The following is a 26,267-nucleotide window of genomic DNA, read 5'->3' on the forward strand; positions in this document are numbered from 1 at the left end:
TGTATAGCTGATTCACTTTGTTATAAAGCAGAAACTAACACACCACTATAAAGCAATTATACTCCAATAAAGATGTTAAAATAAATAAATAAATAAAACATTATTTAGCTAAATAAAAGTATATTCTGAAACTATTGCATATGAAGAGACAGTTAATGAGTATGCCGCTAAAAAGTGTAGGGAGAAAAGTATTACAGAGATGTATCAGGAAGTCCATCAATTAAAAGAATTTTGTTTAAAAAAATAATTAATAAATTTAAAAAAAAGAATCCTTTTTGCAATGACCTAGAGAGGTAGGATAGGGAGGGTAGGAGAGAGGCTCAAGAGGGAGGGGATATGGGGATATATGTATGCATATGGCTGATTCACTTTGTTGTACAACAGAAACTAACAGCATTGTGAAGCAATTATACTTCAATAAAGATCTGTTAAAAAAAAAAGAGAATCCTGTAAACTTCTGGAAAAGCAATTTCCCTCTGATGGTGATGTCTCTGTTGTTTAGAGAATTTCAGGACTGAATTATATACCCAAGCACCAGCAATACATCAAATAATAATTGATTTTTATAGATTAACTCTCTTAATCACTTATCATCTTAATGATGATTTTGCCGCTGACAGTTTGTTTTCATATAATTTTATTTCTTTCATTTTGCTCAGTTTTACACACCATACTTCATTAGTTTTAAGATATGTGTGTTTTTATCTTTTAACATCCTCCAGAATTGGACTGTGTGTTATAATCAATGGAATGAATATATTTGTTTAATTGGCAATATGTTTTTTTTCTTAGTATATAAAATAATAGTGCATCTTTCAGGTGATGTCATCTTATTCAGTAAACTGTGGTTTTGCTACATTATGGTCTGTTAACTTGTCAGGAAATTCCTCCTTATGAAACCAAGGGAGTAATGAGAGCCAGTTTTTCATCTAGAGAAGCAGATAATCACACAGCTTTCATAAGAATAAAGACTAATGCTTCAGACAGCACGGAGTTTATCATTCTTCCAGTTGAGGTGGAAGTTACCACAGGTGAGTGGATGACTAAAGGAGCTGCAAGTTTGTTTTGGTTTCAGTACATCCTACTCTGGCGAAGTGAAATATAATTGTTTACTTTTCTTTTTTCCAAGCTCCTGGAATTTATTCCTCAACTGAAATGTTAGATTTTGGTACACTGCGAACACAAGGTAAAAAAAGAGACAGTGTCTTTATAGGTCTTTTAAAAAATCCCTGTATTCATTGCTGAATGGCTCTACTTTAACTCCTTTGTAATTAATTCAGCTTTGAAAGTTATTTCTCAGTGGGTTACATGATCTTGTAGAAATCTGCTTTTGGGAACTCGGAGCCCTTAGTGATTTATACCCCATTCCTCTGAGGGATACCACTGCTTACAAGATGGGAAAGCAATGTCATGGGTAACTTAAGTCTTCTAAATGGAAGGTTGAGGCATCAAGTCGTTTCTTACTTTCTTAATCCAGTTTCTCACCTATTTAGTTATGCTGAATCTTTTCTTTTAATAGTGAAATAAAGGAAGTGAAAAGATTGACTTCTGGATTTTTGTTTAGATATGGATTATTCAATTGCATTATAATAATGTAATGTTAGAAATTGGTCCCCAGTAGTCAGAGAAAGAATTCAAATTCTAAAATTGAAAATAACCAAAAAAGGATTTATTAAGAGAAAAGTAAGAGTACCTGTAATATGGGATTCCTGTGGGCCATATGTAACTAAAAATTTGGTTGTTTAGGATTGAAGACCCATTTTTGAAAATTAGATTTGGTTTTAATATAATAATTTTATATTGTACTTTACTGAATTGCTTCATTATGCTTTGCTGGGAAACTAAAAGATAGTGATAACGTCAGTTTCAATGAAAACTTCTGTTTTGTTTTGTTTTTTGGTCTGATTGTTTAGGAGGGGGCAGTTCCTATAGTACTCACTGTCCTTAAGAGTAAGGCAGTTCCTGTCAAGGAGTGTGATTGTCACATTCTTTTTATAAATGTGATTGTTATTCTAGTTCACATTCTAAAATACATTCAGTCTGATATCTAAGAAGAGAAAGATTCTAACTTGCTATAAAGCATACCATTTTAAGAAATATTTTCTTTTCCTCAATTTTAACAGATCTACCAAAAGTTTTAAATCTTCATTTATTAAATTCAGGAACAAAAGATGTACCAATAACAGTAAGTTTTTACTTTTCTTTTTCCTAATTTATATATTCTTTGTTTTTAAACTTATGACAAAGTTTAAAATGATTAAACTCTTGCTCTAAAGGAATTCTATTTTATGGTGACCTGGTGACACTTTGGTTCAAAGCGTGATACAAGAAACCTGTTCTGCCTCTCTAATCACCAGATTTTCAGGATGAGAAGGGCATGTGGACAATCTTCTCCAAGCTAAGTGTGAACCAAAGTTCATGAGGTTCCTGTTTAGGCCTGTAGAGTCTGATAAATCCTAGGATCTGCGTGCCATGTGCAAAGAAAAACGGGTTGTTAGACTTAAGGTACAGTTAAGTAAAAAGAGAGAAGAAAAGATTCAGATGAGTTGGAACGAGAAATAAGGAAGCAAAGAAATCCGGTAGGTAGTGGTTGAGTGCTGTTAACATTTGTCTCTGGTACCCCTTCTAACCTGCAGCTGCCGTAGTTACCCTTGACAGCACACTGTAAACTAGGGTCCTCTCTCCCCCTCACACATACTCGAAGAACAGGTGACTTTGATGCCTTGTAAGTGGAAGTGGAGTGTCATGAGATGGTGAGCAAGGTCACTGTGCATTAAAATGTGGTTACCTGGGATGACCATCTCTCCCGTCACTCGGGGTTTGTATACTCTCTTCTCTTTGGTCTCTATTCCACCATTTGGTGGTAAACTCTGGGTTTGGGCAGGGATGGGCAACAGTCTGTTAAGTCTCAAAGCCCATCTGATCTATTTCATTTTATCAGAGTTCTCTGAATTTAGGTTTTCTGATATCAGCACAGGTTATAATAAAAATATACTGCTTTCCTCTTCCCTTATTCTCTTTGTAACTTGGGAACCTCACCAGGAGGTGAGGCTGTGAGCTAAAGCAAAATCTAGGTAGAACTTGCTCACTAGTAGAGTCATAGTCTGAGCAGTGTCCTGCCATATGACCTAGTATTTCTTCCTGCTAGGTAGGAGAATTGGGGGTGGGTTAGGGGAATGGAGTCTGGTAAAGCAGCAGTCCCCAAACTTTTTGGCACCAGGGACCGGTTTTGTGGAAGACAGTTTTTCCATGGACCGGGGTGGGTGTGGGGGGACGGTGGGGGATGGTTCAGGCGTAATGCGAGCAATGGGGAGCAGCAGACGAAGCTTCGCTTGCCCACTGCTCACCTCCTGCTGTGTGACCCGGTTCCTAACAGGCCGCAGACTCTGCTACCAGTCTGCGGCCTGGGGGTTGGAGACCCCTATGGTAAAGAACTTCCCCCAATCTGAGTGGAGCTGAAACTACCCCAACCTGAGGTTCCTAGCACTCCAGTGTTAGGCCGACTGAGAGGGACCTGCTCTGAAGGTGCCTGAGTCTGCTGGGATTCATGCCCCTGCTCCTTGGTGAAGTCTTCAAGGGCCTGGGACCCTTCCACAGATGACAAGGAACAGCTCCTTTGACCTAGCCACTCTGATACTATATTTTTCTTAAAAAAAAACCACATAATGCTGACTGTTACTGCTGTATTGAGGGGTTAGTGATTGTTTTTGCCTCTTTAATCTGTATTGAAATTTTCACAAGTCTATAGAAAAATGAGCAAAATAAGAGCAATGTAGGGCTTCCCTGGTGGTGCAGTGGTTGGGAGTCCGCCTGCCGATGCAGGGGACGTGGGTTCGTCCCACAGGCCGTGGAGCGGCTGGGCCCGTGAGCCATGGCTGCTGAGCCTGCGCGTCCGGAGCCTGCGCTCCGCAGCGGGAGAGGCCACAACAGTGAGAGGCCCGCGTACCGCAAAAAAAAAAAAAAAAAAAAAGAGCAATATAAATATTTATAAAAATATGAGTGTGTATATGTTAACATAATTAACATACAGTTGTAAACACCCTTTCTGGATAAGGACTATTCTGAGATAATGTCATTGTTTCTTTGACATTAAAATGTTTGTTGTTTTATTATTAAAGGTAGTAGATAGTTGGGGGAGGGTTGTTTTTGTTTTTTTAATAGAATAAGTGGGGAAGTGTTCTTTCCTCTTCTGTTTTTGAAGGATTGATGTTAATTCTTCTTTAAATGTTTGGTAGAATTCACCAATAAAGTCATCTGGGCCTGGATTTTTCTTTGTGGGAAGTTTTAAAATTATTAATTCAATCTCTTTACTTGCTACAGGCCTGTTCAGATTTTCTTTTTCTTCTTGAACCAGTTTCAGTAACTTATGTCTTCCTAGGAATTTTTTCATTTCATCTAAGTTATCTAATTTGTTGGCATACCATTGTTCACAGTATTCCCTTATAATACTTTTTTTTTTTTCTGTGAGGTAGGTAGTAATGGCACATCTTTAATTGTTGATTTTAGCAATTAGAGTCTTCTCTATATTAAAAACATTTTTTTGGTCAGTCTAGCTAAAGGTTTGTCGATTTTGTTGACCCTTTCAAAGGACTAACTTTTGGTTTTGTTAATTTCCTTTTTTTTTTCTTTGGTTTGATACCAAAATACCCTTTGTTTTATGAAGAAAGGTAGTAGATAGTAGGAATTTCTCCTTCCCTGCCACCAACATCCTCACATTTGCAAAATAAAAAGTTAGAAAACCTGTTAGGCTTCCTCACACACACACACACACACACACACACACATATTTTAGATTTTACCAGTGAAATGCAAAGGCCTAATAACCACTGCTCTGTTACAACATTTTAAAATCTCACTTTGTACTCAGAATTGTGCTTCCTTTTGTTCAAATGTCCTAGTTTACTATATCAGACTCTCCTCTGCAATGGAACGTGATTCCTTCTGCTAGATTTGTCCAGCTTGCTTTGGCTACAGCCTACAAGAAGTTCTTTGAACTTCTTGGTCCTGGATTTCTTCTTGAGCCCAGTAGGCATCATGAAGCACAGTTACCACATACGTGATGATGTGCACACAACTCCCTCCCCAGCCCTTTCCTGCCCACATGCTCAGGGCATTAACCTCCACGAAGGAAAACTCCTGAAGCACACCGTCTGGCCGTACGTCCTGGGATTCAGCAGCACATTTGCCTGTAGGGCAGACCCTGCCTGTTGGTGGATCACTTGCCATTGCCTCCGTTTGAGATGTCAGATAATTTTTACTTTTTACGTGTTCTGCATGCTGTTTGTCTCTTACTGGTTTCTTCAGTCTGTGGGATGTCTTGTACAGAGGAGGAACTCTCATGCTTTTGGGGCAGACTTCAGGCCTTGAAGTCACTTCTCCAAATGTGAGGGCTTAGAGATTTGATGGGAAAGTGCATTTACTTAGCCCAAGCATTCTGGTCTAACTTTTTACATACAATAAATAGACTCAAACAAATGTCTTTTTCAATAAACATTTTCTAGAAAAATGAAATTAGCAGTTCTAAGAATGTGAATGAAAAAATGTAATGCATTTATGATAGGTAATTAAATATAAACAGGCCCATGTTCTTCCTTTTCTCTTTTATGAAGGAGTTTTAGGATACATTGTAAGTGAACATTTTTCTTACCGTGGGTTAGACATATCTAGGTTCTTTACACAGATTACCTTGTTTGATACAGCTCTCTTGTAACGTACTCAGGTCCTTGTTTTCCAAATAGGGAAAATGAGTCAGACCTTTTTATTTTTAAGTGACTTAATTTGACTGTAAAACGTACAAGTTACATGAAAGTATATTAGGAATATAATGATACTTATTAATCAAGTCTTTATGAATATATTGTTTTATATTCAATATTCCCATTAACCTATTGATTTATGTATATGTGTTTAGATCTACATGTGTATCTACCTATGTATGTATTTTTTTCTAACATCCGAAGCCTATACTCTGCCAGTGTTTTGGTAGTTTTATCTCATTTCCTCATTCATTCACTCATTCAGTCAATATTTAATAAGCATCAACTATATGCTAGCTTCTGTGCTAAGTACTGAGCATACAGAAGGGAATCAGACAACCAAGGTCTTTGTCCTTACTGAGCTCATTTTTTAGCTGGGAGACAGACAAACAGGTATGCAGCATAATTGTAAGTTGAGAAACAAGCAGAATGGCATGTAAGTCGGGGAGGGAGTTGGTTTAGATAGAGTTGTCTCTGAAGAGCTGACGTTTGCAGTCATAACTCAAGAGTGAGAGGTAGGCACCCATAAGAAAAGCTGGTGGCCAAGTGTTCCCATCAAAGGGATCAGCAAGTGCAAAGGAATAGCTTTGATGTCAAGGGAAGCAGGGTTGAGGGGGTGGTTTGAATGGAAAAGATGAAGGCTGGAGAGTCAAGCAGGGCTTCCTGGGGCCCTGGGAGAGGTTTAGATTTTATTATAAGTGCAATGGGAAGTTACAGAATTGTAAGCAAGAGAGTGATGTCATTTGATTTATGCGTTGTAAAAAGTCAGTGTAGCTGCTTGTGGAGAATGAACTGCAGAAGGTTAAAAATCTGTTGCATGGTCCACTTGAGAAATGATGGTAGCTTGGACTCCTCCCCTTATCAGCCAGGGGATGAGCCCATCTACCATGGAAACTGAGTTTTAAGAGAGCTTCCCAAGGTTTTTCCTGTATTTTTCTCCATAATATGCCAGACCTAGAGACTGGTGCATTTTTTTAAGCGTCCCTCCCTCCCTCCATTTCACAAATATATAGAATTTTAGGATGAGCTCAACAATGCTAAAACCCAGAGGGTTTTTTAAAATTCCCCTTCAGGGAATTCAGAGTCTCTTCATCTTTCAAGATATAAGACCACTAAAGGAAGCAGCTCCAAATATAAGTTCCTCACCTGTCAATGGACAAGATGCCCAGGTCCAAGCCTTCCTGACATTGTCTATAATGCAACTTTGAGAATATGGTTTTCCCTCAATGTTTATAAAACAATACTATATAAATGATGGAATAAGTTTGCCTGAGATGTCTTAAGTCACCTTTGTATGAAGTTTCCTTGCTAATTAATGAATAAAAACCACAGCTGTACTTAATTAATTTTACTAATGTCAACTTGACATGGACCTTAGCTCATTTGTGCACTTACTGTTAAAAATACAATCGCTATATACTGAAAGGTTATTTTTCTTGCTTGCTCAAAGTAGTTCAGTAGTTTCAGAATGTCCTGAGCCTTGAGTTTCACTTGAGAGTTACGGAGCATTAGTTGGGTATGAATGTCATGGAGAAAGACTGGAACTATTGGGTTGGCCGAAAAGTTCGTTCGGGCTTTTCCGGAACAAACTTTTTGGCCAACCCAGTATACTTCGAGCCTGTGCAAACTGCCTTTCCTGGGAATCTTGCCATATTTTTTCCACTTCTTGATTATCTTTAAGTAAGCAACAGTTAGTGACTGGTACTAAAATATATTATTAGTATAAATATGCTTATTACAAGTTAATGATTATTTATTATTTTTCATTTAAAACTGTCAGAATGAGCCAGCTATTTAAGTGTTTTGCTTGTTTGTCTCTCTTTGTTTTTGTTTCCTTGGAAAACAGGTTTTAACTGATTGGGGGATTTTTTTTCTTTTAATGGTAACAGGTGAACAATTTAATTTAGACCATTTGTATAAAACATGAGTCAGTTGAATATTATTTTACTGTTAGCGTGACATGTTTTAAGGTAATAATACTGAATGTAAAGTTTTCCTCTGGTAAGAAAAATCTTAAAGTGTGTTTCATGTGAGAAAAACATTTTTTTCATCAAATATTTATTCTTAGTTCTTACTACTTACTGTGACTATGTATGGTAATGGATACCATTGCTTAGCTATTTCTGACATGGGCTTGTGCTCGTTACTGATGAACCACCACTTAAATTCTTTAAGTGTTTGAAAATGGTCAAGGTTCCCTTGCTGCTGTATCATAATCAATAGGGTAAGTGAAAGAATTAGGAACCATATGTGTCCTCTGTAAACTGTAAGGCTTTATACGGTCATCTCTGTAATAGATCCTGACTTCAGGATAAATGTGTCTAATTCAAAAAAAAAAACAGCATAATTAGGGACTTCCCTGGTGGTCCAGTGGTTAAGATGCTGCACTTCCATTGCAGGGGGCCCGAGTTCAATCTGGGTTCCTGGTTAAGGAACTAAGATCCCACGTGCTGTGTGGTGCAGCCCCCCACCAAAAAAAACAGCAAAATTAATAGAATCACAAAATTTTTCAGATAGGTGGAAACTTAGAAAAAAATCTAATCCAACCCCTAGGATTTTACGGGTGGGAGAAATAAGGCCCAGAGTAAATGGGCAGCTTACTCAGACTCACACTGCTGGTTAAGTAGTATGCTTCTGTTGTAAACTCATCACTCTGGGTCTCACCTGTACTTCTATACTGCTTTCCTTTCCTTTGGAAAAAGTTTTTAGTGTAGTGTGATGAAACCAAATGAACCTTTTGTCCAGTTTGTAGTTTATCTTGTAGTCAAACCGCTTTGTTTTACTGTTAAAAATACACACACACACATATACATACATACATACCCTTCAAGGAATGAAGAGATTCATACTTTAAATGATTGCTAATAACAGCAAGCTTATTGATAGTAAATATATTGATATGAACCAGTCAACTCCCAGCTCCATTAGAGATTCAAAAGCAAATGAGGGGCTTCCCTGGTGGCGCAGTGGTTGAGAGTCCGCCTGCCGATGCAGGGGACGTGGGTTCATGCCCCGGTCCGGGAAGATCCCACATGCCGCGGAGCGGCTGGGCCCGTGAGCCATGGCCGCTGAGCCTGCGCGTCCGGAGCCTGTGCTCCGCAACGGGAGAGGCCGCAACAGTGAGAGGCCCGTGTACCGCAAAAAAAAAAAAAAAAAAAAAAGCAAATGAGGAGTTCTCAAAGAAGAAGAAAGAAAAAGAGTTAAAATACTGGGAGAGCCTGAGGCCAAGAGCTAAGGCAATTAAGATTTCTAGCACAGGAGACTGCAGGGCTATCATCCCAGGCCTAGTAAAGACACCCGAACAGCTGAGGACTAACAGCAGTGGGAAGGGAGGCGCCCTGCTGACTGGGACTGAAAAGCAGTGTCTGTCATCACTCTGTACGTAACCAGCTTGGTTTCCTATGATTGAAACACAATGCAAGAGACTGCTTTTCCTCACACTCTTCTGAGGTGCTTCTTGTGCCTTCAGAGGACTGTCCTTCATTCTCTATAGGCAGATTCCACCTTAATAAATGAGCAGAAAAGGTGGGTGGGGAGCTGGAGGAAGAACCTGGTGGCTCATGGGGATCTGACTGCGCCCATGTTAGCACGATTGCCTGTTGAGTGTTCCTTTCTACTGGAAACATCTTGCTTTGACAAGTTTATAAAGCCCCTGAAAATTCAACGGAAATCCCAGAAGTGTTCTGAAATCAAAGTAGTATTCAAATTGCATTCTAAAAGAAGATTTTTGATCAAGACTTGTGTTCAATACCACGATTTTCACTAGTATATGTTTGGGCAGTAGGATGCCAGGTGAAGAGCCCTGGACCAAGTCAGGACAGCTGGTTTCCAGTTCTGTCTCTGGATGCCAAGCTGTTGAAACATCACTCAGTATTGCAAGATGTCCTTCATCTGTAAAACAGGGAAGGAAATTGGTATCTTTAAAGGGCCCTTCCCATGAAAAATGCTTTTTGTCAGTGCGGATTATCATATTTAAAAAGTAACTGCACTTAAATAGTACTTATTTTTTAAGCTTGCTCAAAAAGTGCAAGCGGGCTTCCCTGGTGGCGCAGTTGTTGAGAGTCCGCTTGCCGATGAAGGGGACACGGGTTCGTGCCCCGGTGCGGGAAGATCCCACATGCCGCAGAGCGGCTGGGCCCGTGAGCCATGGCCGCTGAGCCTGCGCGTCTGGAGCCTGTGCTCCGCAACGGGAGAGGCCACAACAGTGAGAGACCCGCGTACCGCAAAAAAAAAAAAAAAAAAAAAAAGTGCAAGCTTTTACTGTTTTGTTGTTGTTTTAGGCTTAGTTGTTTGAACAGAAAGCTCTTACTTTGTTAAGTTGAAAGCGTTCTGACCTCTTCCAGGTTGCGCATCCCTGCCATCCGCCTCCTCACGGTTCACCCCACGGCTGGGAGTGCAGCCCCTATCATAAGTCCTCATGTCCCCTTCTCTTATATATAAATTAGGCATTCATTTAGAAAATAAATACCTTTTCTTCTATGTTATGTATTCATACCCATTGTACTTTTTACAGTCACTTTATCATTTTCCTTCTGGTCATCATTTTATTTCATAAAAATAGTCTAATGAAGTTAATTTGAGGTCTTATCAGCTTAGCCTACTCTATTTAAAGGGACCACATAAAGTTAAACTTTTCAAGTTTTGATTCTGCTTTACTTTTCACTATAAACTGAACCACTAGACTAAAATAATGCTATGTAAATTTTTCTCTTTGCAGAGTGTTCGACCTACACCACAAAATGACGCTATAACAGTACACTTTAAACCAATTACATTAAAAGCTTCAGAAAGTAAATATACCAAGGTTGCAAGTATCAGCTTTGATGGTAAGTGTTCAACTTTTTCTCTCTGATAGAGTGCTCTTATTTTGATAAATTAGAAGGCATCTATGTTGACATCTTACTATAGAAACCCAGACCATTTTACAGTCAGATTTTATAGTACTGGTTAGGTTGGTTTTTCTTGTAAATCATCACCAACTCTTATTTGATTGTTTCACGAAAGAAAATATTGTAACTTCATAAACCTAAATTAATATTAGCAAATACGTTAGGGTTGGAACTAAATTTTTGTTATCTGGGCTCTTTTACATATATACCTATTATGCTTTGCCTTAATTATGAAGTCATTAATTTTTGTAATTAAGTGAATATATATTTGAATTTCAGAAGCGTGTTTGAATTTAAGAGCAGAAATAAAGTATTTTCTGTAACATTTCCATATATTGGCTTTTATTAACGAGGCAGACTGTCCTACCTAAACTAAAATAATTGCCCTCATGATAGAATTGTCAAATTAGATAACAATTATTTCAAACACGTATATTGTGTATTTTGACATTTGAAATATTAACCCAGACTTTAACATATTTTAATAGCATGTTTTTATTCAGTTTTGCCCACTTTACTAGAACATTTACTGAATTTGCTGTCATAAAATTTTTTGAGTAGTGATGTAATGGCTGTCTGACTGTATATGTAATTTAAATTTAATGAAAGCTGAAACTCCAAGTGGGACTTTGCTCATAAGGGCACGGGCAAGTGAGGAGCCCTGAAGCTTAAGCTTTGGCTGCGGGATAAAGCCATCGTTACTCATAGTCCACATTTTACAACTAAGCTCCTCATCAGAAGAGAATATTTGGTCACTGAGTGACCTCCTGAGTGTGGCACAGTGTTTGTGAGAGCATCTGTGCTCACTCCATGCACATGGGGAGTCTGCGGGAGAATCTGGGGCAGCTGCACAGTCGGCTGCCAGCACAGCGTTCACCCTATGAGCTCAGAGAAAACTCCCAAAGAAGTTAAGATTAAATACATGGCATACTTCCACAGTCCAGCCGTCAGGAAATAATCAGTACTGTAGAAGGCTTGATAGCACAGATATTTCCAAATGTGTGATAAACTGTCTTCTGTGTTGCTAAGATACCAGCCATGACCACCAGTATCAGTGTCAGTATCAGTAGGTACATTGTCTCCCCTTACGGAGAAACAGAGCAACCAGTAGTAATTTCTGACCCCAAGAACAACATGTAGGGCCTACCCTTCTGATAAATCCAAGGAGTGGGGGGTGTACACTGGGGCAGCTGTGCTGTGTACTTCCCCCATTCTTTTCCAGCTCCTGTACTGACAATACAGTGACTGTTTCCACTGAGATAAATGAAAGTCAGGAATGGTGGTTCTGAGATCACAGACTCCAAAATAAGTGTTTCTTAAAGAAATGATGTAAAATTTAACACAGAGACAAGGGAAAGCATCTTTTAAAGCAGGTGCTACATTTCTTAAAAGTGGTTTTTATTATCATGGGAAAATCCCTCCACCTTTCACCTCCCACCTCTCCCATCACCACCCCGGATTCCAATACAAATGATATTACCCTTGAGATTGCTAAGAAATGCTTGTTTTACTTAACTTTTAAAATTTTCAGGGGAATTCCCTGGCGGTCCACTGGCTGGCCTGGGTTCAGTCCCTGTTAGGGGAACTAAGATCCTGCAAGCCGAGAGGCGTGGCCAAAATAATTAATTAATTTAAAAATTAAAATTTCAGAATGTGCCATGAATATTAACTCCACAGTGTTCACTTACCAAGCAAGCATGTCTCATCAACTCATGATTCTTTGTGATTTTTAACTGAATTTTCTTGAGGTTTTGACCACTTCATTGCTAAAATATAACTTGATTAGATACTATGAAATGCCTGAATTATGGCCCTTGTTATCAGCCTTATGTCAGAGTAAATAGCAAAAAAAAAAAAAAAAAAAATTAAAGCATCCAGAAACGGCTCTACAGTAAAAAGCAGAAAGAAACGATGTTTAATGGGAGTTTCAAAAATCTGGATCTGCGCTGTCCGTACATAAGCTACATACTAGATGTCACTCCATTCTTTTTGTTGTTCTTTTTTTGTGCTAAAGTTGGATAACAAACATTTGCAGAACTTACGTATAAATTCTTCTCATAAGTGGAAATGTTCCTGAAGTACTTAAAGGGGATAAAGATACACAGCTTCTTTATTTGCTTTGGAAAGAACATCTAATGGGTACACAGATTGGATCCAACTGACTCTTTTCTGTAATTCCAGATGGAATGATTCAGAAGTGCTACAGAACTTAAAAGGTTTTACTTCATCTGTGAGGACAGTATGATGGCAGGGAGGGTATATGCCTCCTCTCACACTATAGGTTAGGGTTGGCTAATATAAAAAGTCAGAGCTCATAACTCTTGACATTTTTTGCACCAGGCTACTTTATTGGTATTTATAGCAAGACTCTGGCCACACAAGGAATGTTATTTCTTAATCCAGCTGTAAACTAGCAGTTCTCAACTTGGGGGGGCTGGGCAGTTTTGCCTCCCAGGGGATGTTTGGCAACGTCTACAGACACTTTTGGTTGTCACAGCTGATGTCTAGCAAGAGGCCGTCCTGTGCACCGCCCAACATCCCGCAGAGCACAGGGACAGCCACTCTGCCACCCAACAGCGAGTTTACCTGGCCTAAAATGTTCGTAGTGCCAAGGTTGAGAAACCCTGCTGTAGGTAAAGCCAAAGCTTATGGCTGTAGAGATAGTAGCTCAGATATAGCGCTTTTCCTCCTGAATTGTGTTCACTTGCTAATTCCTTACCTGTTTATCGCATTACAGGAAAATTAAAATTTTTGTATGAAAAATGTGATACTTCAGTTAAAATGTTGTAACAGTATTCTTTGTGCCAGTTTGAAAGCTCAGCTTCTTAAGATTTTGTCAGTCTACATGCAAAGTCACTCTCCTCATCCTCTGTATAAACTCTTTGGTAGCAAAAGGTGACAGATGATGTTTTATGCTTCCTTTCAGCATCAAAGGCAAAAAAACCATCTCAGTTTTCTGGGAAAATAACTGTTAAAGCAAAGGAAAAGAGTTATTCTAAACTTGAAATACCATATCAAGCAGAGGTTTTAGATGGGTGAGTTTTTCTTTAAAATAAACTTTATAACTTTTTATTAATAAATTCATTGATCTTAGCAAAAGTAGTAGCCAAATTCACATAAACTCCATGGAATTCGTGTTGAGAAGAACAAATTCAACTATAAAGGAGAAAAATCTCCTGTATTTTGTTTATTTTTTTTTAGAAGAAAGAGGTAAATGGGATGATATGATTTGGGCTTAAATGAAGTCTTAATGATTCCATAATACAATAGAAAAATGAATCTGTGATTTTTAAATCATTTGAACCATTTCCTTTCTGTAATTCTTTTTGTAACATGCAAGTGGCTATGGCTTATTATTAAAGTATATTGTCACTTGAAACAAAATCATTTATATTCCTTTATAGACTTGTTAAACACTGTTCTAGAATTACAGCTTTTTATAAATGGGCAATAATATATGTAGTTCATTTTCTAATTATACTTTAACCAATAATAGTTTAATGTCCAGCATGGCAGGGACTCCATGTGGTCAACCACTAAAATGTTTATAGTCTTAATTCTCTAATAACAGTCATAATGCTGAACGTAAATTATTACAGCGAAAGAACTTGGATTTTAAATTAACACGTGGAAATAAAAATAATTTATTTTGTTTTTTTCAAATAGTTATTTGGGATTTGATCACTCTGCAACATTGTTTCACATCCGAGACAGTCCTGCTGATCCTGTGGAAAGGCCAATTTACCTCACTAACACTTTCAGTTTTGCGATCCTCATTCATGATGTGTTGCTACCAGAAGAAGCCAAAACAATGTTTAAAGTATGTCTGGGAACCCTCATCCTTTTAATTTTACTGATCTGCCAAGCAAATGATGCTGACACATTGTTTTTTCTCTCCCATCATTTCCTAGGTTCACAACTTCAGCAAACCAGTCTTAATTCTTCCAAATGGATCAGGATACATTTTTACTCTGTTTTTTATGCCATCTACATCATCCATGCACATAGATAACAATATTTTACTTATTACCAATGCCTCTAAGTTTCATTTACCCGTGCGGGTATACACAGGTTTTTTAGATGTAAGTATGCTATCTGCCTTTAAAATTTAAACTGCCTACACGTCTTTTGTGTTTTCAGCTACTATCAGCCAGTCGTGTTGCACACACTTAAATTTTGCTATTTCTGTGCTTTACAAGTTGTCCTAATTCCTCCCTCGTCAGTACTTACAAGATTTTCACCCTCCCAGCGGCCATGTCTCCTCATGATGCAGTTGACTCCTCTAGTTATGCCTCTATTTAGATATTTTCCACATTCCACTTCCTCTTGGTTTTGCTTTTAAACTGTCATAGTCATGGGGAAGCTAAAAACGAGCTAAGTGGAAGAAAGATAATAAGCAGGGAAGAAAGACTATAGGGCGGGTGAAAAGAAAACTCTGTAGGGAAGAGATGACCAAAACCAAGAAGTGCAAGAATGAAGAAGAGAACCAGATAAGAAAGAGGGAATAGGTGGGAAAGACACAGCTGGAATAGTCACCGAAATACGGCAGGAAAGGTCTTTCTAGTACAGAAAACAAGCCAGGAAAAAAAATCCAGACAAAGCTGTGCTTAAAATTATCAATGCAAGAGTTTAGATGAGAAAGAAAACTGATAGGAAAGATAGAAAAGGAGAAAAGAAAGTGAAAACAGAGAAATGCAGTTCTCCAAAAAGCTAGCATCAACAAGAATTTTAGAGCTGAAGGGACCTTCACTATTATACCACTCCTTCTGCATTTCTTTTGCTTAAATGGTTACTGGTTTGTAGCTGCTTTCATGAATGTGTGATGTTTGCTGAGACTGAGGACTTTTTGCCTCATTCCCCAGGGCTCCACTTAACCTCACCTAGCACTTTAGTTTCCTGCTGCTTTTATGTGCCTTCAGAGGAGAACTAGCAATTCAGTAGAGGCCATGAGTGTTTTCATTTCTGAGTAATCAAAATATTTCCATTGTACAAAGTTCTTAATTATATATTATGTATGTGTATATTTACATAAAGTATAGGAACCTTAGTATATCTTAATACAGTTACTTTTTCTTGATAACATTCTCTTACATAAGTGTGACTTTACATTTAATCTAGTTCTTTTATATCTTTCCAGTACTTTGTATTACCCCCAAAAATAGAAGAACGTTTCATAGATTTTGGTATACTGAGTGCTACAGAAGCAAGTAACATTTTATTTGCAATTATAAACAGCAACCCAATTGAGGTAAAAAAAAAAAAAAAGAAAACTTGTTTTTATTCTAACTCACATTTAAGGATTTTATGCTAGTGCCGCAATAATCACTTTCATATCTTTCTCTTTTTTAAGTTGGCTATAAAAAGTTGGCATATCATTGGAGATGGTTTATCAATAGAACTCGTAGCTACTGAAAGAGGCAATAGAACTACAATAATCTCAAGCCTTCCAGAGTTAGAAAAATCCTCCTCATCAGACCAGTCATCAGTAAGTTAACTTTTTTATTGTTTCCTTAAACTTAGATGTAAACCTCAAATAGGAGACTAGTCATCATAATATTTTTATGAGAGTTGCAATAGCACTGGCTGTTTGATGTTGAAAGGACCTCTTATAGGTAGTCTACTTAAACCCCTTCCTCTCATGGTGAGAGAGCCCTTGAGACTCAAAGGAGTTAAGTTGTAACACAAGTGTCCTTACAGGAGAAATTCCCATGGGTAGTAAACTAACCCTGTGTTCATTGAATTCACTAGGCAGAAGAGATAGCCCTGCACATTGATAGAAGGTGTTTTCAATTATACAGTAATGTTTCTGGTCAATTCTCTGTACTGATTAGAAGAGAGTATCAGTGAGGCAAACATCGTTTGGTGGATCTCTGTGTGGATCTCCCTATATACTTTTACTCTATCTTATGTACAGTTGGTCATAAAAGAGCATGAAACAAGAGTAAATGAATATAGCAGTCTAAGCCCTGACCACTACTGAAAAGAGAACTTGGAGTTTATACCTACTCAGAACAGAATTAGTAGAATCACCTTGTACGACTTCGAAGGAGCAGAACATATGTCATCTGTAGGTTAGCATAGAACTTCTTGTGGCAGTTTTACAAAAGGAAAAGCAAATGTCCTTATGCACAGAGGTTATTGACAAATATGCTTCCATGGAATGCCATAGGTCATAAAAATTGACTTAAACATTCCCCCAAAATAGGTTTTTTGGAGGACAATCTGGCAACATATACCACTCCTGGGAATGTTTCCCATGGAAGTAATTGAAAGAGCCAAAAGCTGTGAGAATGCACATGTTTGATAGCATTATTAGTAATTCCAAATGACTGGAAACAGCCACATGCATAAAGTCATGACTTTATGATTGAATATTAAAGCAAATAAAAAGCTGTAAATACGATTGTATGTAGAAATTTGGAAAAGGATTTCTGAAAAAGTGGGAAATAGTACTAAATAATGTGTATTCTCATTGCAGTTGTGTGGCATTCAGGCTACATAATCAGATATTGTGGTCGATATATGGGTGTTTGCATTTTAATAATTTATAATGTTTTAAATTTGATTCATAAATAAAGCCTCCTTTTAAAACAAAAAAAGGATATGCCCGTGACAAGTAATATTTGTCACCCCAGCTGAGGTTTTATTTTTAATACAAACTGAGTGCTGAAAAAGGATAATAATGAGACCAGCCATTAATGTGTTCATTTCAGTAATGAAGTTACAGTAAAATTGTATGTATATCTAATCTGAGATGGTTGAATTATACTGTTTTTTATAAGACATTATAAATTAATAATTTTAGGACTCTGGATCGTTTCCTCGTACTAAATAACATGTGTTAACACTTACTACTTAAATTTGAGAGGTCCACTCAGTAACATGAAGCCTGCTTGAAACTTTAGAATTAGGTTTTATATAAAACTGTATAAACACAAAAACAAGGGACAGAAAGATGAGATCACTGTTATGAACGCTTACTTAGAATAGGAAGTTGTAGTGAGTTGCCAGCTTCAAAATAGCAACTCCACAATATGTGTTTTTTTAAGTTTGTAATGCCTAAACTTTCAACTGCTTTCCACCTGTTTGCCAAAAAGCCAAACCTATGAACTAAATAAGCATCCTGTTCCTTATGAAGCACGCATTGCCAACAGCTCTCTGCACTCTTGAGACACGTGTTCTTATTTGGCTGGTTAGAGTCATGATGAAAACGTTAGAATTGCACAAATCCAACACAGAAATGCTTATAAAAGGGGGAAAGTGAGTATGTTTGGCATATCAACATTTACAAACTAAAGTACAACTTCACAAATTGAATTTCATGTTTTTTGGAAGTATCATGATTGAAAAGGTTAAGTACCAGAAACATCAGCAAATAGCTTGAGAAAACAAGATCCACATTCTCCTTTCTTTCACATTTTTATTGCATAACTTTTCCTTCTTTCCATGATTTTTGATGTTTCCATATGATCCAATCTCAGTGGATCTGAGGACATGGTTATTAAAACATGACAGAGTTAAATTCAGAACTTGAAGCAAAACCAACTTTGTATGTATTAATACTTGTGCCCTAATGTGGCCAAAGGGTTAGTGGAAGGCTGTGTCCCTCTGCTGCAGCCCTCACCCGCTTTGACCCTGCACGTACCCGGTTGGGGTGTGAGGACCACACCCCTCCCCAGCTTTGCAGCTGAGAAGTCAGCTGTTCCTCAGGGAACCAGTTTTCTCAGTAGCCCATGGAATAAGTATAGTAGATAAACATCCAGGGATGGGCATTATTTTGAGATATTTGTATGTGATGATATGGTAATTCAGTGTTACACTGGTACAGGTTAGGATTTTGAAGTCAGTTTATCACTGTAGCTTTCTTTTCCATTTTAATAGAAAACTTCAGCCAGCAAGGCTGATGAATGATGTCATTTCTCCTACATACAGGTAATATTAGCTTCAGGATATTTTGCAGTGTTCAGAGTCAAACTTACTGCAAAAAAACTGGAAGGGATTCATGACGGGGCCATACAGATCACAACAGACTATGAGGTAAGGACTTTATTTACAGGGATTCATGTCAGTGGGGTCTTTCTGAGTAATTCAGTCTTTTTTTGTTTTTATAGAAACAGAGAACTAAGTTTACTCGGAAAGTTACAGTTTACCGCTTTCATGCCTTAAAAACTGAGCTTTTGAGAATAGTTTACAGAATATTTGTGTTCATTAGCTCATAGTTTTCTGATAAAACCCAAATCTTTTGACTAAAAACAACTTCAGAAAAATGCATTTGGCACATTTAGAATTGCTGTTAGAAGCCTGCTTACAAATAGTTGTAGCATTGCACAGACCCTGACTGAAATTCCTGAGATAGGCCTCTCTCTTTTCTGAGGTCATAAATATCCTCCTGTGTAACATTTCCAAAAAGGAAGATACAATCAGGAAATCACACCTTAATTTGAGTTCTCACAATCATATTTACATGTTCCTTGACTTCTAAGTCAAGGAACCAAGTGAAAATCAGTGAACTTTTTAAAGGCTTTTTGTGGGGTTTGACATGTTGCGTTCAATGAGACTTTGAAGAGACATATTTCTGCCACACCTAAATATTTTGATTTATTATTTCAGAGCTGTTTGGGAAGTCGAGCACTGCTAAAGTCAGCAAGTTGCTACCCTTGTTCTCCTATCTTTTCAGTACATACAACCCCCACATGAAAGAAAACTAATTCAGAATAAACAGAATTGGTCATCTAATAGTAAATGATATGTTGGGAGTATGTCAAATTACCTCCAAAAATAAGGAATCCAAGTTTATCACTTTTGATAGGAATAAGTACATTTCATATCTTAGCAAAGTATCAGTATCTTTGTGAATTGCAAATAAGCATACGAGTTGAGATTCAAAATCTGGAACGTTCAACTCATTTTTTCAAATTAGCTTGATGTTAATTTATTGCTGAGTACAAAAAGTAGAGAGCTATGTAACTTTAGAAAATGCTGGATTTTTCATTCATTGTTTTAGGAGAATAATTGAACTTTACTTTTTAAATTAATAATCTACAAAATAAAACCTATATTATGAAAAATCTGTTCTTCATTCCTTCCCCATTGTTTGGTCTTGTTTACCATGTTTTCATCGAATCACTGAGAAGTACATGGAAATTTATTGTATTTCACTGCATTTTATGAAGTACATGGATAGATTAAACAGTATCCATGGGTGATTTTAATTTTGCTTATCAGTTGGTTAATGCTAATATACATCCCAAGATTGGTTCTTTTAATCCCCCAAAATAACTGTCCCCCTACAACAACTGTTAGTGTCAATCGCAGACTTAAACACTCATTTCTCTGTGGTTTGCTTCTTCCCTCCACAGATCCTAACAATTCCCGTGAAAGCTGTGATCGCAGTGGGTTCTCTGACTTGCTTCCCAAAGCATATGGTTCTTCCACCTTCTTTTCCAGTAAGACAGTTAATTTGTAGCCTTCTTCTTGCTAATTTTTTTTCTCTTTGCCTTTATGTTCCTAGAATTCAACAATAAAGTCAGTTACTCTTTACTAATCACTTATTTTAAGGTAAGACATTGTACCAGCTTCTTTAGGAGACATAAAGAAGAATAAGAAATAGGCCCTTCTCTCAAAAAGTTTTCAATCTAGAATGAGAAATGGGCCCATGATTCATAGACGTAGAGCAGGATGTAGAAATTGCCCTAAGAGGTGAAAAATAACATGCTATGAAGAAAATACATATCTAATTGATGAAGGTGCCATGTGAATTGGCTTGGAATTTCTTCTGGCAGGGATAGACAAGGGTCAGCAAGAATGGCGTTCAGGGCCCAGGGAACAACCTGAATAGAGACACAGGCAGCAGTCTGAGATGGCTTTAGGCAGTGGTGAGTCGTCCAGTTTTACAAGGATGCAGGGAAGTTTCAAGAGAGAAGATGGAATGGTACCTTGGAGTGATAGCATGAAAAAAATGCAATGCACTTAAGTCCATGAAAATCTAAAGTTTTTGAGCAGAGGCTGGACATCGTCAGAGTTAAGCTTTCAAGACTGGCTCTCTGGCAGAAGTAAATGTAGGACACGTCTGGGAGTAGCAATAGTGTACCTGGAAGCCAACCCAGAGACTCTGGCCACAGTCCACAAGGAAAGCGTCAAAGGGAGGTTTGAGCTTAGGGCATTGGCAGAGGCAGTAAATCGCTTTCATACCTCCACACCTTTGCTGCTCATCTTATACCTCCACACCTTTGCTGCTCATCTGCCTTGGCTGCCCTTCCTCCTCTCCTACCTTCAAGAACTCCTTCATGTCTTTCAAGATCCAATTCCATTGTCATCTCCTCTCTGAAGATTTCTTCACTCCACTAGATAGTACTAGTTATTTCATGTGTGCTTCTGAAACAATTTGAGATTACTTCTCTGGCAGCAAGCCTCACATTGTGCTGTAAATGTTGCCTTATGTGTTGGTCTCCCCAACAAGACTCTGAGATCCGGTGGGAAAGAGATGAGGGATCTTATACCCCAAGTAGCAGGTATCTAGTAGATAATGGGTGGATGAAGGAGCAAAATAATGAAAAAGAGAACATAGGCAAGAGACATTTCAGATGAACCGTTTGAACTGTACTTGAATATCTTGAGGAGGTTATACTAATGGAAACAGGTATGGGTAGGTAGATAGATAGAGGACTCAAGAATATGACATAGAGTTTGAGCCTGGAGAACAGGGAGGAAAGAAACGGGGAAACCAGGAGGCCACCTTTTGCAGGAAGATAGTGTAGATGATTCAGGACGCCTTGGAGCAGATGGAAGTGTCTCTCAGCTGTGGTAGGAGACCTGACTGGTTAAGAGAAACAGTACATTGCAAAATCTTAATGCTATATACGATAAAACCTAAATTCAAATTTTAGCTCCTTAAATATAAATTAGCATCAAATATAAATTTGAATTAATAGGTTCAGCACACCTAAGTTTGGGTCTTAATTCAATCTTTGTCTTCTTATCATTCCACTTTGTACTGACTATACAGGACTCTTGACTTCATTATTTATCCAAAAGAACCTTCAATTGCCTATTCAATCCATGATCTCCTTGATCCCTGCATATATCCTGGAAGGGAATAATTCAGTAGATGACAAAGTGAAAGGCTCATGGACAGAGTAAATGAGAAGGCATCTATAAAAACAAGGTGTTGGTTTTGCAGTACTTCAGATTAAGCTTTCAGATATCTTCAGATGGCTGGGAAGTCCAGCATCAGGGCACCAGCAGATCTGGTGTCTGGTGAGGGCCTACTTCCTCGGTTTGCCGACGGGCATCTTCTCATTGTATCCTCACACAGCCAAAAGAGCAGACAGGGAGGGCAAGCTCTTGTGCCTCTTTTAAGGGCACTAATCCCGTTCATGAGGGCTCCACCCTCATGACGTGATCACCTCCCAAAGGCCCTGCCTCCTGATACCATCACACTGGGGGGTTATGATTTCAACATGTGAGTGTGGGGGAGCACACAGACGTTCAGCCCATAACAGTCATGAAATTCTGTAAAATCTCTTATCAGATGGAGACTACTAGAGCCAAGTGATGAAAACTTGGTACTTCAGAATGAACATTTCAAATAACTCACAGTTTAATACTTCGTATTTGAATACCATTATAAAATGAACTTCTGTATCTGTTACCTCTTTTGATCCCCACCATACCCCTGAGAGACAAGATGTGGACACAAGAGTAGTAGTTATTACAGGTGCATGAAGACCAGTTAACTGCCGGGAAGACACAGCTGGGTGGAGGCCAAGCTGGGACTCAGCATAGGCTTCTGCTTTCTTCTCTTATGTTCGTATCCTCACAGCAGCATCCCCACCCTCTAACATCTTTCTACTCTGGTCAGACTGTAAATGATGAGTGTTAGTCTTAACTGCACCATCATTCAACTCCTTTTACTGTTCATTTTCTTAACTTCTTTGTCTTTTTTAAAAAAAAAAACACATTTATTTATTTATTCAGCTGTGCCAGGTCTTAGTTGCAGCACGTGGGATCTTTTAGTTGTGGAATGTGGGATCTAGTTCCCTGATCAGGGATCAAACCCAGGCTCCCTGCACCTGGAGCGGGAGTCCTAACTGCTAGACCACCAGGGAAGTCCCGACTTCTTTGTCTTTCAATACCAAATATTAGGCCAGCAGGGTCTGGTCATTTTAGAGACTTCTTCAAATGGCTAGGAATCAGGTTATAGGATTCTGGTTCTGTATTCAGACAAAAGAAAGTAAAATATTATAATATGATTCTTATTGATGATTACTTGAATCATGTAATTTTTTATTTAAAATCTGGTACCCTGTCATAGGGAGAAGCATGCAGCCGATAAGAGCAATCATTGGTAATTTAATGATTTAATCTGTATACTGTTTCAATATGATGCTTGATAACCTGTGTTTTTTAAAAATGTCTAATTTCTCTTTGGCACAAATAGTATTTTTCTTTTATAAAGAAAATAGCTTTGGATTTTAGAGTTCACTTATTTCATCCTGAATTTCATCCTGAATTTGGATACTTTTAAGGCACCCTGGCCTTGGTATAATCAAACCTTTCTTAACAAACTGACAGTGACTGCTTCCTTTATTCAAAGCTAGCTCTGTACCTTTGTTAGTATGTGAACATTTTTACTTTAATTCATTTTTACGAGATTGCAGAGATTTGACCTGCTAATTTATCTGTAATAGGCCATAAAAACAACAAAATACGTACATTTGGAGGAGGGGCTCTGGTTACAAATTTAAAGTTTATCAACTTTTGAAAATTCTAAATGTCCTTTGAACTTTGGTTTCCTAGAAATATGTCTGTCAGCTCTAAAGTGTGTGTTCTGAAGAAAATCTACCATTTACAGATGTGTTTGTTTTCTTCCTTCAGGGGAAAATAGTTCATCAGAGTTTAAATATTATGAATTCCTTCTCACAGAAGGTAAAGATCCAACAAATACGATCTTTGTCAGAAGATGTACGATTTTACTACAAACGATTACGGGGCAATAAGGAAGATTTGGAGCCAGGGAAAAAATCAAAGGTTTGAAAATGTTATATTTGCAAAAATTCCCATCCATTAGTACTTTGTCATTGTGACCTTCTGTGGATTTGGGATTCATGGTTCTCCTGTGCCTCTTTATAGATTGCAAACATTTATTTTGATCCTGGACTGCAGTGTGGGGATCATTGCTATGTTGGCTTGCCTTTTCTGTCCAAATGTAAGTTATCTTGCCGTTCTCTCTCATGCCCTTCCTTCACTCCCTCCCCAGAATACTCTTTAATAAAAGGCGGCCACTTTTAAGGCCCATCCCTATCTCTTGATGCTATGGGAGTCATTTGAAGGGCTGAGTATGTCATACCATTTGTCTCCTTGGTTTAGCTGAACCCAAAGTACAGCCTGGTATAGCCATGCAGGAAGATGCTTGGGATGCCGACTGGGATTTGCATCAAAGCCTGTTCAAAGGATGGATGGGAATAAAGGAAAATTCAGGTCATAAGTAAGTGGTTTTGCTTCATTTAAGTATTTGAGCTATCTTTACCAGTATGAAACATGACTTTCTAAAGTTATTCTTATATTAGGTTATTTTATTTCCCTGTAGGTAAGAAAATATGCCTAATCTTCAGGAAGCATCTTGAATTGCCATTGTAGTTGTATATTTCTCAGAAGTATGCACACTACCATTTTTGTCTTTTTTCCAGTGTTCTAGATGCTTCCTTAAAGTCAGAGGAACTCGATGAAGTTGTCCTTGTGTAGGATAACTTCATTGTTTACCTTAGACACATCCATTTGCATAAGAAAGAAAGTTTCTACCTGCCACTGACCTCTGTTAAAGGCTAGGAAAACACTTTCTAGGTTTAACCTCACAGGAGGAGGAGTGTCTCTGCCCCTCCTGAAAAGAACAGCTTCCTCCCTTTCCAGAGCTGAGCTGTTAGGGGTGCATGGCCCATTCACATGGGCTCAACCTTATGTCTGTGGCAGGTAGAAAATGTCCCAGCGACAAATCAGTACCGCATCTGGATTCAAAAGCAAAGACACACTTATGTGGCAGTATAGAAATTTGATCTTTCTGTGTACTTCAGAAGAGGATTTGACTAGCAAACTGATGAAAACTGTTCTTCTCCATTGGCTGATTTGAAATGTATTTGTCAGTATCATCAAGATCTTCCAATTTATATTACTGTAAGATTTTCAAGCCATGAATGATTAAATCTGCAGGTTTCTATTTATCTGAACTATCTTCTCTGAAAGGTTCTCTTAAGGCAAAAGAGAGTTAAATTTTAACTTTAAAATGGTTAAAATTAGTACAGAGACGACTTTTAATGAACTCACTAAGAGAACACTAATTCAAACACTCCTTGGTCCTCTACAGTTCCATAGCGGACATTGTAAGGTACACAATTTAACATCCAATTATGAATAAATAACTTGCAGTGCTGCCCTAGGTTCATCTGCCAAGGAACCTCTTCACGCCCCGCCCCCTGAAACCCCTGCTTTCCTCTCTGTGAGCCTAGTGTTTCACTCCTAAAGACCCAGGCTCCCTGCCTGCCCTGTGCCACTGTGTCCCGGTTGCACAGTGAATGTGGCATTTTCCCTGCCCCTGCCTTTGTCTTACTTTCTCAGCGTGAATGTTACAGAGAATTCGTTACTCGTCATACAAAACCGGTACTCTCACCAATATTAGGGTGTCATAATTCAGTAGTCTTATAGGATAAAACGGGCTTCAGTGTTTGTGCCCAGGCACCTTAGCCCCATTTATAATATTGTTTCCTTAGGGAATGTGCTCTGAGTTCTTAACCGCTGGCTTATAAATACTCATAAGTAGGGAAATAGTCAAATGAGGCCCTGAAAATTGCTCTTAACTATATATGTCTGGACAGAATCCTCATATGTGTTACCTCTTCAACTGATGTCTTCATTGTGTATCGGGATTTTGTTTTGTTTTTTTATCTCAAGTGGGGAAAAAGCCATATGCCAAGCAGTGCACTACCTTCTTATTAGTTCTACTGAAAACATTTGCCTGCTGTTGGTGTCTGGATCTTTCCGCTAAACATGCAGGATCCTTTAGGATCCCCGTAACATCATGTTATCTGAATATCCCTGCCTTTTCCCTTTCGAATTCAGTATGAAAACAATACTGTACAGGTGATCAGTGATACTTTGGCAGCTCTTTGTGCCAAAATAGAGGCATCTTCATACATGTCTCTATGAAAAGCATACTTAAATATTAGAGCAAGTAAAATTTCTCAAATACACAAGTCTAATAGAATTTCCTATGTTCAGAAAACTCAAATATTTCCTTTTGTTACAGTGACTTACAAATTGTTTTTCTAGATTGAGCGCTATATTTGAAGTAAATACAGACCTTCAAAAAAACATACTGTCAAAAATCACTGCCGAGCTCTCCTGGCCGTCCGTCCTCAGCTCACCCCATCACATGAGGTTTCCCCTTACTAATACAAACTGCTCTTCAGTAAGTATTCAGAGTGACATCAGTTCTGGGAAATCTGTAATAGGGTTATGAAGTATCTGCTCTTTTTTTTTTTTTAATTAACATCTTTATTGGAGTATAATTACTTTCCAATGTTGTGTTAGTTTCTGCTGTATAACAAAGTGAATCAGCTATACGTATACA

The 26,267-nt window shown here is 38.1% G+C and overlaps 1 protein-coding gene across 2 annotated transcripts in view; it reads left to right on the forward strand.

Annotated features, from left to right (window-relative positions):
- TMEM131 (transmembrane protein 131) overlaps nt 1-26,267 on the forward strand; it is a 193,471-nt gene that overhangs the window by 123,583 nt on the left and 43,621 nt on the right. For both annotated transcript variants that reach the window (XM_029232608.1, XM_029232607.1), the window contains exons 9-23: nt 881-1,031; nt 1,130-1,186; nt 2,124-2,185; nt 10,474-10,582; nt 13,572-13,680; nt 14,312-14,465; nt 14,557-14,727; nt 15,783-15,893; nt 15,996-16,130; nt 18,578-18,682; nt 20,005-20,091; nt 23,522-23,674; nt 23,777-23,852; nt 24,014-24,131; nt 25,967-26,105. In XM_029232608.1, coding sequence (XP_029088441.1) covers nt 881-1,031; nt 1,130-1,186; nt 2,124-2,185; nt 10,474-10,582; nt 13,572-13,680; nt 14,312-14,465; nt 14,557-14,727; nt 15,783-15,893; nt 15,996-16,130; nt 18,578-18,682; nt 20,005-20,091; nt 23,522-23,674; nt 23,777-23,852; nt 24,014-24,131; nt 25,967-26,105 — 1,737 coding nt within the window. The remainder of the gene's footprint in view (nt 1-880; nt 1,032-1,129; nt 1,187-2,123; nt 2,186-10,473; nt 10,583-13,571; nt 13,681-14,311; nt 14,466-14,556; nt 14,728-15,782; nt 15,894-15,995; nt 16,131-18,577; nt 18,683-20,004; nt 20,092-23,521; nt 23,675-23,776; nt 23,853-24,013; nt 24,132-25,966; nt 26,106-26,267) is intronic.

This window comes from Monodon monoceros, unplaced genomic scaffold (genome assembly GCF_005190385.1).
Source record: "Monodon monoceros isolate NGI ecotype Baffin Bay Population unplaced genomic scaffold, NGI_Narwhal_1 Super_Scaffold_19, whole genome shotgun sequence".
Lineage (NCBI taxonomy): Eukaryota > Metazoa > Chordata > Mammalia > Artiodactyla > Monodontidae > Monodon > Monodon monoceros.